The 17,871-nt window shown below is 44.9% G+C and overlaps 1 protein-coding gene across 3 annotated transcripts in view; it reads right to left on the reverse strand.

Moving 5' to 3' along the window:
* The window catches only part of LOC137385170 (NACHT, LRR and PYD domains-containing protein 3-like), a 67,981-nt gene that overhangs the window by 15,259 nt on the left and 34,851 nt on the right, over window positions 1–17,871 (reverse strand). For all 3 annotated transcript variants that reach the window (XM_068060140.1, XM_068060139.1, XM_068060141.1), the window contains one exon: window positions 15,626–17,363. In XM_068060140.1, the coding sequence (XP_067916241.1) occupies window positions 15,626–17,363 (1,738 nt within the window). The remainder of the gene's footprint in view (window positions 1–15,625; window positions 17,364–17,871) is intronic.

Consider the following 17,871-nt stretch of genomic DNA (forward strand, 5'->3'; position numbering starts at 1 on the left):
AGAATTGAGAGTTTCTGCCTCCACCACCATTCCTGACAGTGAATTCCAGACACCCATCACCCTCTGGGTGAAAACGTTTCTCCTCATGTGCCCTCTAATCCTTCTACCAATCACATTAAGGGCTTCAGGGGGTAGTAAGATGTGGAGTGAGGACTCTTAGGGTCAAAGAGGGTGATATATGCTCAGAGGTGCAGGGCAAGGCTAGAACATGAAATGAATATTTCGTATCGGTGTTTACTATGGAAGTGGAATGTGACAAAATAGCGGTTGAAGTGGAGATGGTAGGGGTAATGGATGGGAGATATGGAAGGGCTTTCCCTAAACTTCCAATCTTCACCAAGATATGGGGAAGCTGCAAGAGGATTGGAGAGTGGCAGATGTGACACCCTTGTTCAAGAAAGTTTGTAAGAACATGTGTAGTAACTATAGAACAGACAGTTTAACTGTTGGGTCAGATTTTGGAACCAATGATCAGGGAAATTATTAACAGGTATTTGGAGAGGTTTGAGTTCATTAAGGAGAGTCAGTACGGATTTGTAAAAGGCAGATCATGTTTGACTAATCTAACTGAATGTTTTTAATGATGTAAGAGAGAAGGTTGATGAGGGGAATTCGGTGGACGTTCTCGATATGGATTTTAAAATAGCTTTTGACAAAGTTGCACATAAAAGGCTGGTTAATAAAAAAAAAATCGAGGTGCCTGGAATAGAAAGGTCAGTGTCAGCTTAGACAAAAAAACTGGTTTAAGGATGGAAACCAGTGAGTGGTGGTAAATGGTTGTTTATCAGACTACTGGATGATAGACATTGATGTTCCCCAAGGGTCAGTGCTGGTGCACTGATTTTATTTGTGACATTTCTAAATGACTTGAATGTTGTAACACAGTAAAATTTCAAAATTTACTGAACATTCCAAACTCTGAGATGGAGCAGACCGTGAGGATGTCACCAATCGACTGTAACAGGGCAGTGATAGACTAGTAATATAGGCAGACAAGTGGCAGATGGAATTTAATACAGTGAAGTGTGAGGTGATGCATTTTGGCAGAATGGGGAGGGAGAGGCAATATAGACTTAATGCCATAGTTCTAAAGAGTGTGGAGAGACAGAGGGACAATGTCTTCCCTAATCAGTACTGTCACCACACTTCCCTTTTATCCTTCCCTATCTTTACATCAGTTCTGATGAAAGGTCACAGACCTGAAACGTTAACTCTGCTTCTCTCTCCACAGATGCTGCCAGACCTGCTGAGTATTGACTGCACTTTCTGTTTTTATTTCATATTCCCACATGCTGTTTGTATTTGAAGTTCAACAAACTGATTCACCACACTTTGTGCTTATACACACATGTCTAAACATGTTTTTGTAATTCATGTAATCCTTCTTAATCTCTCTATCTCTGTAATCTCCTCCAGCCCCACAACTCTCCGAGATATCTGTGCTCCTCTAATTCTGGCCTCTTGTACATCCCTGATTTTAATCGCTCCACCATTGGTGACCTTCAGTTTTCTAGGCCCCAAGCTCTGGAATACCCTCCCCAGATCACTTTCCTCCAATAGGACACTCCTTCAAACCTACTTTTGACCAAGCTTTTGGTCACCTGATCTAATGTCTCCATATAAAGAAAAAGACTTGCATTTCTATAGCGCTTTTCGTGACCACCGGACGTCTCAAAGTACTTTCCAGTCAATGAAGTAAATAAAGAGTCTACAAAGAGATATAGATAGGTTAAGTGAGTGGGCAAACATTTGGCAGATGGAGTATAATGTGGGAAAATGTGTACTTGTCCACTTTGGCAGGAAGAATTGAAAAGCAGTATATTACTTATATGGAGAGAAATTGCAGAACTGCAGTACAGAGGGATTTGGGTGTCCAGGTTTCATGGAGATACCCAAGATCACGTCGTTGGCATCAGCTGGACCTCATCGTCACAAGGCGAGTCTCTATAAGCAGTGTCCAAATCACATGCAGCTTCCACAGTGCGGACGGTGACACCAACCACTCCCTGGTGTGCAGCAAAGTTAGACTCAAAACAAAGAAGCTACATTACTCCAAGCAGAAGGACCGCCCACGCATCAACATTAACAGAATTTCTTATCCACAGATGTTACATAAGTTTATAAATTCACTTGAAAAAGCCCTTCAAAACACTCCGACAGGGGATGCAGAGACCAAGTGGGCCGACATCAGAGATGCCATCTATGACTCAGCAATGACTACCTTTGGCAAACGTGAGAAGTAGAATGCAGACTGGTTTCAATCTCACTTTGAAGAGCTAGAACCTGTCATAGCCGCTAAGCGCATTGCACTGCTGAACTACAAGAAAGCCCCCAGCGAGTTAACATCCGTAGCAGTTGAAGTAGCCAGAAGCGCTGCACAAAGAGCAGCCAGGTGCTGTGCAAATGACTACTGGCAACACCGATGCAGACGTATTCAGCTGGCCTCCGACACCGGAAACATCAGAGGAATGTATGATAGCATTAAGAGAGCTTTTGGGCCAAATATCAAGAAGATCGCCCCCCTCAAGTCTAAATCAGTGGTCACGATCACTGACCAACACAAGCAAATGGACCGCTGGGCGGAGCACTACCTAGAACTGTACTCCAGGGAAAATGTTGTCATTGATTCTGCCCTCAATACAGCCCAGTCTCTGCCAGTCATGGATGAGCTAGACAAACAGCCAACAAAATAGGAACTCAGTGATGGCATTGATTCTCTAGCCAGTGGAAAAGCCCCTGGGAAGGACGGCATTACAACTGAAATAATCAAGAGTGCCAAGCCTGCTATACTCTCAGCACTCTATGAACTGCTTTGCCTGTGCTGGGATGAGGGAGCAGTACCACAGGACATGCGCAATGCCAATATCATCACCCTCTACAAGAACAAGGGTGACCGCGGTGACTGCAACAACTACCGTGGAATCTCCCTGCTCGGGATAGTGGGGAAAGTCTTCGCACAAGTCGTTTTAAACAGGCTTCAGAAGCTGGCTGAGCGTGTCTACCCTGAGGCACAGTGTGGCTTTCGTGCAGAGAGATCCACCATTGACATGCTGTTCTCCCTTTGCCAGCTACAGGAGAAATGCCGCAAACAACAGATGCCCCTCTACGTTGCTTTCACAGATCTCACCAAAGCCTTTGACCTCACCAGCAGACGTGGTCTCTTCAGACTACTAGAAAAGATCGGATGTCCACCAAAGTTACTAAGTATCATCACCTCATTCCATGACAATATGAAAAGCACAATTCATCATCGCGGCACCTCATCAGACCCCTTTCCTATCCTGAGTGGCGTGAAACAGGGCTGTGTCCTCGCACCTACACTGTTTGGGATCTTCTTCTCCCTGCTGCTCTCACATGCATTCAAGTCTTCAGAAGAAGGATTTTCCTCCACACAAGATCAGGTGGCAGGTTGTTCAACCTTGCCCGTCTAAGAGCGAAGACCATAGTACGGAAAGTCCTCATCAGGGAACTCCTCTTTGCTGACGATGCGACATTAACATCTCACACTGAAGAGTGTTCGCAGAGACTCATCGACAGGTTTGCGGCTGCCTGCAACGAATTTGGCCTAACCATCAGCCTCAAGAAACCGACACATCATGGGACAGTTCATCAGAAATGCTCCATCCATCAATATCGGTGACCACACTCTGGATGTGGTTCAAGAGTTCACCTACCTAGGCTCAACTATCACCAGTAACCTGTCTCTAGATGCAGAATTAAACAAGCGCATGGGAAAGGCCTCCGCTGCTATGTCCACACTGGCCAAGAGAGTGTGGGAAAATGGCACACTGACATGGAACACAAAAGTCCGAGTGTTTCACGCCTGTGTCCTCAGTACCTTGCTCTACAGCAGTGAGGCCTGGACAACGTATGTCAGCCAAGAGCGACGTCTCAATTCATTCCATCTTTGCTGCCTCCGGAGAATACTTGGCATCAGGTGGCAGGACCGTATCTCCAGCACTGAAGTCCTCAAGGTGGCCAACATCCCCAGCTTGTACACACTACTGAGCCAGCGGCCCTTGAGATGGCTTGGCCATGTGAGCCGCATGGAAGATGGCAGGATCCCCAAAGACACATTGTACAGCGAGCTTGTCAATGGTATCAGACACACCGGCCGTCCATGTCTCCGCTTTAAAGACGTCTGCAAACGCGACATGAAGTCCTGTGACATTGATCACAAGTCATGGGATTCATTTGTCAGTGATCGCCAGAGCTGGCGGACAGCCGTAAAGGCGGGGCTAAAGTGTGGCGAGTCGAAGAGACTTGGTAGTTGGCAGGAGAAAAGACAGATGTGCAAGGGGAGAACCAACTGTGTAACAGCCCCGACAACCAATTTTATCTGTAGCACCTGTGGAAAAGTCTGTCACTCTAGAATTGGCCTTTATAGCCACTCCAGGCGCTGCTCCACAAACCACTGACCACCTCCAGGTGCTTACCCATTGTCTCTCGAGACAAGGAGGCCAAAGAAAGAAAGATTACCTTCGCGGTCTGACTTTTTAACTTCCCCCTGAGCTCCTGAAAATCAGACTATAGGACCTCAATACCTGCCCTCTCTATGTCATTGGTACTGATGTGTACCACAACTTCTAGCTCGCTTCCTTCCCCCTGCAAACTATTCGACACTCTCTCCTTTACCCCGGCATTAGGGAGGCAACACACCATGTGGGACTCACAATGAGAGTTACAGAAATACCTGACTATGGAATCTCCTATAACCACTCTACACTTTGCTGTTCCCCCCTGTGCAGTCCCTTGCTCATTGGTGCCATGGTCTGGACTGCTCTCCAATGTGTTGTCATTCTCAGCAGTCTCCAATGGGAGGAGATGTTTCAGGTACAGGTTCAGTCCATTCCAACAAGGGTAAAAGTTAGTGGAACCAAAGCCAGGACTCCTGGGATGATGAACGAGATAGAGAATATACTGAAACAAGAAAAGGGTGTATGATTCATGTCAGCTGGATTCTTCATGACAGAACCAGGACAAATACAATAAGTTGAAAGGGGAAGTGAAGAGCAAAGTAAGACTGGCAAAGAGAGAAGATGAGAATAGAATGGCAGTTAATATAAAAGGGAATCCAAAAATCTTCTACCAGCATGTAAATGGTAAGAGGGTACTCAGAGGCAGGGTGGGGACTATTAGTAACTAAGAAGGTGATATATGTTTAGAGACACAGGGTAAGGTTAAAATACCTAATGAGTACTTTGTATTGGTGTCTGCTAAGGAAGATAATGCTGACAAAATAGCAGAAATGGAGATGCTGGAAGTAATGGACGGGTGAAAATTGCTCGGCCGGATGGACTAGAAAGGCTGGCTTTGCTTGGAGTGGATAGGTCGTCTGGTCCGGATGGCTTGCATCCCAGGTTGCTCAGGGAGGTGGGGTGGAGAGAGCAGAAGGGCTTGTTATAATCTTCCAATCTTCCCTAGATACAGGGGAGGTGCCAGAGGATTGGAAAGTGGTAAATATGACACACTGACTCAAAATAGGGTGTAAGGACATTCGTAGTAACTACAGGACGGGCAGTTTAACATCAGTGGTGGGTAAGGTTTTAGAAACAATAATCAGGGAAAAAACATTGATCAGCACTTGGAGAGGTTTATGTTAATTAAGGAGAGCCAGCATAGATTTGTAAAATCTATGAGCCTTGTTGTTTTTCAGAGTTGAGGATGGTAGACAGGAGTCAGTACTGGGACCACTGCTTTTTTGATATATACAAATGACTTGGATATTGGAATACAGAGTAGAATTTCAAAATTTGCCAATGATACCAAACTTGGAGATGTGGAAAACAGTGAAAATCAGGAGGCAAAAGGGAGGGAGGAATTTAAAACAATCACTCTCACTGGAGAAAAAGTAATGGGAATACTAATGGAACTAAAGGCTGACAAGTCCCCTGGACCTGATGGCCTGCACCTGAGAGTCTTAAAGGAAGTGGCTGCAGAGATAGTGGATGCATTGGTTTTAATCTTCCAAAATTCCCTCGATTCTGGAAAGCTCCCAGTGGATCAGAAAAAACACAAGTATAACACCTCTGTTCAAGAAAAGAGAGAGACAGAAAGCAGGAAACTACAGGCCAGTTAGCCTAACATCTATCGTTGGGAAAATGCTAGAATCCATTATTTAAAGAGGTAGTAGCAGGATATCTGGAAAAATCACAATACAGTCAGGCAGAGTCAACATGGTTTTGTGAAAGGGAAATCGTGTTTGACAAATTTATTAGAGTTCTTTGAGGATGTAACAAGCAGGGTGGATAAAGGGGAACCAGTAAATGTAGTGTATGTGGATTTCCAAAAGTTATTCGATAAGGTGCCACATAAAAGGTTACTGCACAAGATAAGAGCTCCTGGTATTGGGGGTGATATATTAACATGGATAGAGGACTGGCTAAGTGACAGGAAAGAGAGAGTCGGGATAAATGGGTCATTTTCAGGATGGCAAACTGTAACTAGCAGAGTGCCACAGGGATCAGTGCTGAGGTCTCAACTACTTACAATCTATATTAATGACTTAGATGAAGAGACTGAATGTATTGCAGCCAAATTTGCTCATGATATGAAGATAGGTATGAAAGCAAGTTGTGAGGAGTCTGCAAAGGGATATCGATACGTTAAGTGGGTGGGCAAAAACTGTTTGTGAGTCATGTACAAGGTCACCCAGGTCCCTCTGGACCACAGCATTCTGCAGTCTCTCTCCATGTAAATCACTTTATTCCTGATGGCAGATGGAGTATAATGTGAGAAATGTGAAGTTGTCCACTTTAGCAGGAATACAATTATTTACATGGAGAGAGACTACAGAATGCTGTGGTCCAGAAGGACCTGGGTGACCTTGTACATGACTCACAAACAGTCAGCATGCAGGAACACCAAGTAATTAGGAAGGCAAATAAATGTTGGCCTTCATTGCAAAGGGGATGGCGTATAAAAATAGGCAAGTCTTGCTACAACAGTACAGGGCATTGTTGTGTCCGCATCTGCAGTACTCTGTACAGTTTTGGTACCTTATTTAAGGGGGGACACACTTGCATTGGAAGTAGTTCAGAGGTCACTAGGCTAATTCCTGAATGAGGGTGTAGGCCCTGAAAAGTTGGTCAAGTAACACTTTATACCCAGCATGCTCTAAGGCAGCTAAAGATAAGTGCAGAACTTGCTGAAGTAAGCTAACAGACATGTCGAAGCTTGTGGTTAGGGATATGTGACCATTAGACTAGAGTGTTGAACAAGAATAGATAAAAGAGGAACTGATATAGGGGAATGAACAGTGGTTATTGTAAACAAGTCTGGACTTCTGTCCAGGTGGCTAAATGGCTAATGCTGTCCAAAGATGAGATAATGCTTAAAGATTTGTGCAAAACAAGATCATGTGAGTCATGGGTTGAACAAGGAGCCTTCAAAGAATATATAAGGGTTAAAACTGGAGGGTATCCTCGGTGAGAAGCCGTGAACAACTCTCCAAGACAGGACCCTGAGTCTGGAGGCTCAGTGATCAACCGTGACAAGAGACTGATCACCTCTGTGTTGACGGGTAGTATCTTGTACAAGAAGTGAGATTTGTACTTATTTGGTGTCTAAATAAAACTGTTGTAAGTTTTTGTATGCTTTAAGTGATTCTAGTACAAATAAAGTGAAGTTATACGAGACTTTGGTTTTAGTGTATCTTTGTCTGTCACATCAGTTGATACCCTGCAGAGAAAAAGGGTTCAAAAGGGGTTTGTCTTATGAGGAAAGGTTGAGCAAGTTGGACGTATACTCATTGGAGTTTAGAAGATTGAGATGTGATCGAATTGAAAAATATAAGATTCTGAGGGGACTTGACAGGGTAGATGCTGAGGGGATGTTTCCCCGAGTGGGGAATGTAGGACTGGGGGGGGCAGGGGAGGGGGGGGAGCACAGGTTCAAACTAAGGGTCCTCCCATTTAAGACGGAGATGAGGAGGAACAACTTCTCCGAGGGTTGTTAGTGTTTGGAATTCTCTTCCCCAGAGAGCAGTGGAGGCTGGATCATTGAATATATTCAAGGCTGAGTTAGACAAGTTTTTGATTGACAAGGGAGTCAAGGTTTATTGGGGGCTGACAGAAAAGCAGAGATAAGGCCACAATTAGATGAGCCATGATCTTATTGAATGACAGAACAGACTTGAGGGGCTGAATGGCCTACTTCTGCTCCTATTTCTAATGTTCTTATGAGGATGATACCAATCGCCTGCATCAGGACATTGATAGGCTATCAGAATGGGCAGACAAATAGCAGATGGAATGTCATACAGAGAAGTGTGAGGTGATGCATTTGACAGAAGGGATAGGGAGAGGCAATATAGACTTAATGGCATAGTTCTAGACTGTGCAGGAACAGAGGGGCCTGGGGGTTCATGTGCATGGGTCTTTGAACAAGGTAGGACATATTGGGAAAGTCGTTAACAAAGTTTATGGGATTTTTAAAATGTTTTTTATTCATTCATGAGATGTGGGCATCACTGGCTATACCAGCAGTTATTGCCCATCCCTAATTGCCCTTGAGAAGGTGGTGGTGAGCTGCCTTCTTGAACCACTGCAGTCCATGTGAGGTAGGTACACCCACAGTGCTGTTAGGAAGATAGTTCCGGGATTTTGATCCAGCGACAGTGAAGGAACGGCAATATAGTTCCAAGTCAGGTTGATGTGTGACTTGGACGGGAACTTGCAGGTGGTGGTGTACCCATGCATCTGCTGCCCTTGTCCTTCGAGGTGGTAGAAGTCGCGGGTTTGGAAGGTGCTGTTTAAGGAGCCTTGGTGCGTTGCTGCAGTGCATCTTGTAGATGGTACACACTGCTGCCAATGTGCGTCGGTGGTGGAGAGAGTGAATGTTTGTGGATGGTGTGCCAATCAAGGGGCTGCGATGGTGTTGAGCTTCTTGAGTGTTGTTGGAGATGCACACATCCAGGCAAGTGGAGAGTATTCCATCACATTCCTGACTTGTGCCTTGTAGATGATGGACAGGCTTTGGGGAGTCAGGAGGTGAGTTACTCGCTGCAGTATTCCTAGCCTCTGACCTGCTCTTGCAGCCACGGTATTTATATGGCTACTCCAGTTCAGTTTCTGGTCAATGGTAGGCCCCAGGATGTTGATAGTGGGGGATTCAGCGATGGAATGTCAAGGGGAGATGGTTAGATTCTCTTTTGTTGGAGATGGTCATTGCCTGGCACCTGTGTGGCACAAATGTTACTTGCCACTTATCAGCCGAAACCTGGATATTGTCCAGGTCTTGCTGCATTTCTACACAGACTGCTTCAGTATTTGAGGAGTCGCGAATGGTGCTGATATCACGCGGAGTGAATCGAATTGGCTGAAGTCTGACCTCTGTAATGCTGGGGACTTCAGGAAGGGGTCGAGATGGATCATTGACTCGGCACTTCTGGCTGAAGATTGTTGCAAATGCTTCAACCTTATCTTTCGCACTGATATGCTGGGCTCCCCCATCATTGAGGATGGGGATATTTGTGGAACCACCTCCTCCAGTTAGTTGTTTAGTTGTCCACCACCATTCACAACTGGATGTGGCAGGACTGCAGAGCTTAGATCTGATCCGTTGGTTATGGGATCGCTTAGCTCTGTCTATTGCATGCTGCTTATGCAGTTTGGCACACGGATAGTCCTGGGTTGTAGCTTCACCAGGTTGACACCTCATTTTGAAGTATGTCTGGTGCTGCTCCTGGCATGCCCTCCTGCACTCTTCATTGAACCAGGGTTGGTCTCCTGGCTTGATGTTAATGGTAGAGTGGGGGATATGCCGGGCCATGAGGTTACAGATTGTGGTTGAGTACAATTCTGCTGCTGCTGATGGCCCACAGCGCCTCATGGATGTCCAGTTTTGCATTGCTGGATCTGTTTGAAATGTATCCCATTTAGCACAGTGATTGTGCCACACAACACGATGGAGGATATCCTCATTGTGAAGGGGGGACTTCGTCTCCACAAGGACTGTGCAGTGGTCACTCCTACCAATACAATCATGGACAGAAGCATCTGCGGCAGGCAGATTGGTGAGGTCAAGGTCAAGTATGTTTTTCCCTCGTGTTGGTTTCCCCACCACCTGCCGCAGACCCAGTCTAGCAGCTATGTCCTTTAGTACTCGGCCAGCTCAGTCAGTAGTGGTGCTACCGAGCCACTCTTGGTGATGGACATTGAATTCCCCCACCCAGAGTACATTTTGTGCCCTTGCCACCCCCAGTGCTTCCTCCAAGGGATCTCGGGCCTCATAAATAGAAGTATTGAGTACAAAAGCAGGGAAGTTATGTAGCATCTTTATAAAGCTCTGGTTAGGCCACAATTGGAGTATTATGTCCAGATTTGGTCACCACACATTAGGAAGGATGTGAGGGTCCCTGAGAGGGTGCAGTGGAGATTTAACAGAACAGTTCCAGGGGTGGGGGATTTCAGCTACAAGGTTAGATTGGAAAATCTGGGGTTGTTCTCCTCACATAAGAATTAGTCGGCGGAATAGGCCACTCAGCCCCTCGAGTCTGCTCCATTCAATAGGATCATGGCTGATCTCCTGCCTATCCTCAATAACCTTTCACCCCCTTGCGAATGAAGAATCTATCTACCTCTGACGTAAAAACATTCAAAGACTCTGCTTCCACCGCCTTCTGAGAAAGAAAGTTCCAAAGACTCACGAACCTGAAAGAAAAAAAAATTCTCATCTCTGTCTTAAATGGGCGACCCCTTATTTTTAAACAGTGACCCCTGATTCTAGATTCTCCCACAAGAGGAAACATCCTTTCCACATCCACCTTGTCAGGACCCATCAGAATCTTATATGTTTCAATCAAGTCGCCTCTTACTCTTCTAAACTTCCAGCGGATAAGTTGTCTAGCCTGTCCAACCTTTCCTCACAGGACAACCCACCCATTCCAGATATTACTCTAGTAAACCTTCTTTGAACTGCTTCCAATGCATTTCCATCCTTCCTTAAATAAGGAGACCAATACTCTACACATTACTCCAGATGTGGTCTCAACAATACCCTGTATAACTGAAATATCACCTCTCTACTTTTGTATTCAATTCCCCTCACAATAAAGGATAACATTCTATTAGCTTTCCTAATTACTTGCTGTACCTGTATACTAACTTTTTGTGATTCATGCACTAGGACACCCAGACCCCTCTGCATCTCCGAGCTCTGCAATCTCTCACCATTTAGATAATATGCTTCTTTTATTCCTCCTTCCAAAATGGACAATTTCAGAATCACAGAATTGTTACAGTGCAGAAGGAAGCCATTCAGCCCATCGTGTCTGTACCAGCCCTCTGAATGAGCAATTCACCTGATGCTATCCTCCTGCAAATCTTTCCTTTCAAGTATTCCCTTTTGAAAGTTATGATTAAATCTGTTTCACTGTCATTTCAGGCAGTGCAATCCAGATCACAGCAAATGACTGTGTAAGACACTACTTCAGCCTCAGCTGGAGTATTGTGTCCAATTCTAGGCACCACACTTGAGGGAAGACGTGAGGGCTTTGGAGAAAGTACAGAAAAGATTAAAAAGAATGGTTTTAGGGATGAGGAACGTCAGTTATGTAGATAGATTGGGGAAGTTAGGACTGTTTTCCTCAGAGAAGAGAAGGCTGAGGGGTGATTTAATTGAGGTGTACAAAATTATGAGGGGCCTCGATAGAGTAGACAGGAAGGACCTGTTTCCACTAGCGCAGAGGTCAATTACCAGGAGGCACAGATTTAAGAGATTGGTAGAAGGATTAGAGGGACATGAGGAAAACTGTTTTCACCCAGAGGGTGGTGGGTGTCTGGAATTCACTGCCAGGAATGGTGGTGGAGGCAGAAACTCTCAATTCTTTTAAAACGTACCTGGACATGTACCTGAAGTGCTGTAACCTGCGGGGCTATGGACCAGTTGCTGAAAGGTGAAATTAAATTGGGAGGATAGTTTTTGGCCGGCAGGGACATGACGGGTTTAATGGCCTCCTTCTGTGCTGTAATTTTTCTGTGGTTCTATGATCACATACATTCCTGGTCTGGTCCACCAATCACTGCACAAACCTGAGCTGGGAATCCAAACACCGGAAGGATTGTGGATTTTTCGATGCCAGTTTTAAGGATTAATTATCTGCTAAAGGATCTGAGTTTGTTTCAGGTATTAATTTAACAAAGGAACTGTTAAATAGACTGATCAACAGCATGATGGTAAGGGTGACTGCATTCAAAACGTCTTATTCAGCAGACTGTCTAGAAAGTTAAAGATAAGACAGTTGCAAGGTCTTGAAAATCTGTGAGAAGCTGTTGTAAGTATCAGATGTTGTAGTAACAATCTGTTTGAAACTATGAGAAAGAGGTAAAGTGTGTGGAAAAGTACAAACTGTATTTTTCCAGCAAGATTATAAAACCAGGATTTTAGCAAGTTCGAGTAGACAGTCCATGAGGAAATCACGAAAACAATTCAACAGAAAACCACACGGGATGTCGATGGAGAATAAGGACTGAATTTTATCATCAGCAAAGAAATCCTGTCTCCAGGATAGAAAGTGAGACCGGACCCCGTGCTGGTGGGTGACGAGACCCGACCCCGTGTCGGTGGGTGGCGGGACCCGACCCCGTGTCGGTGGGTGGTGGGACCCGACCCCGTGTCAGTGGGTGGCGGGACCTCACCCTGTGTCGGTGGGTGGTGGGACCCGACCCCGTGTCGGTGGGTGGCGGGACCTGACCCAGTGTCGGTGGGTGGCGGGACCCAACCCCGTGCCGGTGGGTACGGGACCTGACCCAGTGTCAGTGGGTGACGGGACCCTGGGGCAGCATTTTAACAGCAGCAGCCAATTCAGACTTTAACTCTGCCGATGCCAGGCAGACAGATCTCAGCGATCGGGAGGAGAGGGAAATTCATCTTCCATCATTGGTGCTGTAGCCACGAGGGTGACCATTGTGAGCAGGAGGCCTCTTCATGGACCATGGAGCAGCCATAAAGGAGGATTTACCTGGCACTCTCCCCATATCAGTGAGGGTGGGAGATGCCTCTTCATTGGGCACTTAATTGCCTCAATTGGCTGCCCGGTGGGTGGCAGTGCCACTGAGGTTCCCACTGCTGGTAAAATGCCCTGGAGAAAAGAAGGTTGAGAGGGGTTCTGATAGAGATTTTTGATTTAGATTTAGAGATACAGCACTGAAACAGGCCCTTCAGCCCACCGAGTCTGTGCCGACCATTAACCACCCATTTATACTAATCCCATATTCCTACCACATCCTCACCTGTCCCAATATTCCCCTACCACCTACCAATACTGGGGGCAATTTATAATGGCCAATTTACCTATCAACCTGCAAGTCTTTTGGCTGTGGGAGGAAACCAGAGCACCCGGAGGAAACCCACGCAGACACAAGTGTACAAGATTACGACAGGTTTAGATAAGGGAGACAAAGAATATTTGTTCCCATTAGCTGATGGTACAAGGACTGGACAAAGTTTAAGTTTTTGAGTAAACATACAGGGGGTACATGAGGAGTAACTTTTTTTTTTACAGTGAGAAACATCGAAAATAGGAGGAGTCGGCCATTCGGCCATTCAGCCCTGCTCCACCATTCAGAAAAGATCATGGCTGATGGTCTAATTCAGTACTCTGTTCCCACTTTCTCCCCATATTCCTTGATCCCTTTGGCACTAAAGTATCTATCTCCTTCTTGAATATATTTAATGACTTGACCTCCACTGCCTTCTGCAGTAGAGAATTCCACAGGTTCACCACCCTCTGAGTGAAGAAATTTCTCCTCATCTCAGTTCTAAATGGCAAACCCCGTATCCTGAGACTGTGACCCCTGGTTCTGGACTCCCCAGCCATTGGGAACATCCTCCCTGCATCGAGCCTGTCTAGTCCTGTTAGAATTTTATCGGTTACTATGAGATCCCCTCTCATTCTTCTAAACTCTCGTGAATATAGGCCCAGTCAACCCAATCTCTCCTCATACGTCAATCCTGCCATCCCAGGAATCAGCCTAGTAAATCTTCTTTGCACTCCCTCCATGGCAAGAACATCCTTCCTCAGATAAGGAGAACAAAACTGCACACAATACTCCAGATGTGGTCTCACCAAGGCCCTGTATAACTGCAGTAAGACATCCTTGCTCCTGTACTCAAATCCTCTTGCAATGAAAGCCAACATACCATTCGCATTCCTAACTGCTTGCTGCATCTGAATGCTTGCTTTTAGCAACTGGTTTACAAGGACACCCAGGTCTCGTTGCAACTCCCCCTTTCCCAATCGATCACCATTCAAATAATCTGCCTTTCTGTTTTTACAATCAAAGTGAATAACCTCACATTTATCCACGTTATACTGCACCTGCCATGCATTCGCCAAACTTGTCCAAATCACATTGGAGCCTTTTTGGACTGTCCTCACAGCTCACATTCCCCCTCCAGCTTTGTGTTGTCTGCGAACTTGGAAATGTTACATTTAGTTCCCTCACCCAAGTCATTAACATATATTTTGAATAGCTGGGGCCCAAGCACTGATCCCTGCGGTACCCCACTAGTCAGTGAATAATTCTAAACATTTACAGCTAAAATAATTCCTGTTTCCCCAATACTCCCAATCCAGGGAACGTCTCCCTCGACATACACATCCTGCATGGGATTGGATTAAATATCTAATGTTAATTATTTAAACTCGGGTTTCTGTCCTGTTTCTAGTTAAAATGGTGGATGTGGAAAATATTTGACATTAATTTTCTGTTCTGCTGGTTTATATTTTATATTTACATTCTGTTGTCCAGCCTTATTAATGATGATTTATTGTAATTAAATTATCAGACCCTTTCAGTGACCTGTATTTACTGATTCCATACAGATTGTAAAATCCCTGATGGTTCACAAGGATCCATTTTAGATTTTCCAGTCCTGATGGTAAAACTAAACAATCCTCTTATTATTTATCATTGTTGTGTTAAATCTGTTTCTCTCTGGTTCAACTGAACTGCAGCCGAAGGTTAACAACTAAAACTGTGCAAGGCATGAAGGGAAAAGTTACCAGCTTTACACAAGGAGAAGGAGCTGTGAAGCAGCTGAAGTCATTATTTTCCAGCCTGCTAGGCAGTGGGTGATAAAACATTCAATGAGACTGTGGGATGCTGTGGTAACAAGGTTACAGATAAGAAGGAAGGCCAGCAGATGTATTTTGATTTTAAAACTAAGCAGACAGACGACTCCAGGCCCTGAGTGTACGTGACAAAGAACATTCACAATGCTGGGAGAAACTGGATAAGAAGGGGAGGCGAGGAGCCCCGAAAGGAGAAGACCTGCAGGACCATCACGGAAAGGGAACCCTGAGTCCACTTCAGTGAAGAGAACCCATCAGAGGGAGACTGATCACCTCACCTCACAACGGGTAGTATTGAAGTCCAAGCCGTGAGTCTTGTGATTTATTGTAACAAGTAGTTTAACAAGTGAAATAACAAGTAGCTAAGTGATTTAATTCTCAATAAAAGTGTTTATACGAAGTATCTCGTGCTGGTGTCTTTTGTCCGCCACGTCAGTTGACACCCGAGTTTGAGGGTCAACAGAACTGTTTCTTTCCCTTCATTACAGAGCAACAACACAATCTGTGACTGTTCAACACTTCAACAGTTAGAGACAAATAAACAGTTACCTCAACACCCGGAATTTGTGCAGTATGGGTCCCAGCCGCTGGAGTCCTTCACAATGAATGTTGCAGTTATGTAGATCAATGTTCTTTATGGTATCACAGAGACCAATAACGTGAGACAGGACCGCACAGTCAATTGGGGTCAGTTGCAATTTACTAAATCTAAGTATTTCCATAGATCCCACTGTGTCCTGAACCAGAGCTTTATTCTGAGACTCAAACAGGTAGTGCAATGTGTTCAGGAGCTTCCTTTTACCAGTTTCACGCCCTGTGTTTCCAATCTGTTCTTTAACTTTCTCCTTCACCCAGTCAATCACTTGGCAGGTTGTTTGATGAAGAAATTGACCCAGAAACTCCTCCAGGGGTCGAGCTGCCTGTGGGGAGGAGAGACCAGCAACAAAACGCAGAAATATCTCAAATCTTCCATCCTGCATCCTGCGGGCGTCACTGAGGAGATTCCGGATGTCCCCGCGGCCTGCAGTCAGGAATTGTGCGAGTGCAGCCACAAACTCTTGGATGGTGAGGTGCGGGAATGTGTAAACCACACTCTGGACAGAATCATCTCTCTCCAAAAGTTCCATCAGGAATCCAGACAGGAACTGGGAAGGTTGCAGATTGTACTTGATCAAATCTCCATTTCTAAACACAATCTTCTTCCTGGAGACTCCTGTGAAGGCCATCTCACCGATCTTCAGTAACACATCACGGGGGTTTTCAATCTCTCGGCTATGGTTTTTCAGAATGTTGTAAATATAGTAGGAATATAGCTGGGTGATGGTCTTGGGAACTTGCTGCTGTTTCCTGTCTCTTTGTGTAAAGAAGGGACCCAGTGACAGACAGAGGATCCAGCAGTAGGAAGGGTTGTAGCACATGGTGTACAGGATCTCGTTCTCCTCCACGTGTTTGAAAACAGCTGCTGCCACCGTCTGATCTTCAAAAAACTTGTTGAAATATTCCTTCCGTTCATTACCAACAAATCCCAGGATTTCAGCCCAGACACTGATCTCAGCCTTTTCCAATAAATGTAATGCAGTGGGACGACTGGTCACTAACACTGAACATCCTGGGAGCAGCTTGTGTTGTATTAAACTGTACACAATGTCAGACACTTCACACCAGCATTCGGGATCTGTGCACATGTACTGAGGTTCTGTATTTCTCCGATTGTCAGTAAAATCGATCGTGTCCTTGAATTCATCCAAACCATCAAATATAAACAGCAATCCCTCTGGATTCTTCCAGAGCTCTCCCAGATCATTCCCAAAGTAAGGATACAGATCCAGTATCAGATTCCTCAGGTTTATTCTACAGTTAATAGTATTCAAATCCCGGAATTTAAAACTGAAAACAAATTGAAAGTTTGGGTATATTTTCCCAGTGGCCCAGTCATAAACAATCTTTTGTACCATTGTTGTTTTTCCAATCCCCGGGACTCCACTCACTGCTGCTGAACTCCCAGATTTGGATTTTCCCCAGGAAAAACTGCTCTGGAATAATTGATCAGTTCGGATTTTTTCCAGTTCTTTCTGGAGATGTTTCTCTCTCCACTCTTCATGGTCTCGGCCTCTTGCCAGCAGTTCATGTTCTACAAGTGTCCGATCTCGAACAGTAGAAATGACCGTTAGCTCAGCGTATCGATCAAGCAGCTGGAAAATCTTAACCTTCTCCTTTATTAGGATAGTGTTCACTCTCAGTGTTTCAGTTTGTACCCGGAGTGTTTCCTTGTGTTTCTGTTGAACATCTTCAAATAGAACAGACAGAAAGTGGTTTTCAATGTTAGCTGTATTGATATAAAAACAACTTCTGAAAAACATTTTATTAGTCAATAAAGTTGCAAGATTTAATTCACAGCTTCAATAGAGGTGTGTGTATAAATTAAAACTCAGTTAATGAAAACTTCACCTGAAAGTGAAGAATGGTGAAAAGAAGTTTTAAATCCTGATTTGATTCTAACATTTACTGAACAGGGAGATGCCTACACAGGTGATATTTTCCCTCTGATGGTTAACATGATCTGTCCTGCCCTGTACGATTAGAAATCTCATTACAAATCCCCACGTGATCCTGGTTATACAACAGTAGAGATTCCACTGGATTAATTTTTAAAACCATCAGCGGTGCTTACCTTCTCCAGAAATGGGAAATTTGACATCGGACACAAGTGGGTTATACTGTGAATTGTCAGTAATCCCACTGTTATTGTATCAGACAATGAGCAGTTTATCTGGCTGGACATTGGCTCCCAGTTC

Source organism: Heterodontus francisci, chromosome 28, assembly GCF_036365525.1.
Source record: "Heterodontus francisci isolate sHetFra1 chromosome 28, sHetFra1.hap1, whole genome shotgun sequence".
In the NCBI taxonomy this organism is placed as follows: domain Eukaryota; kingdom Metazoa; phylum Chordata; class Chondrichthyes; order Heterodontiformes; family Heterodontidae; genus Heterodontus; species Heterodontus francisci.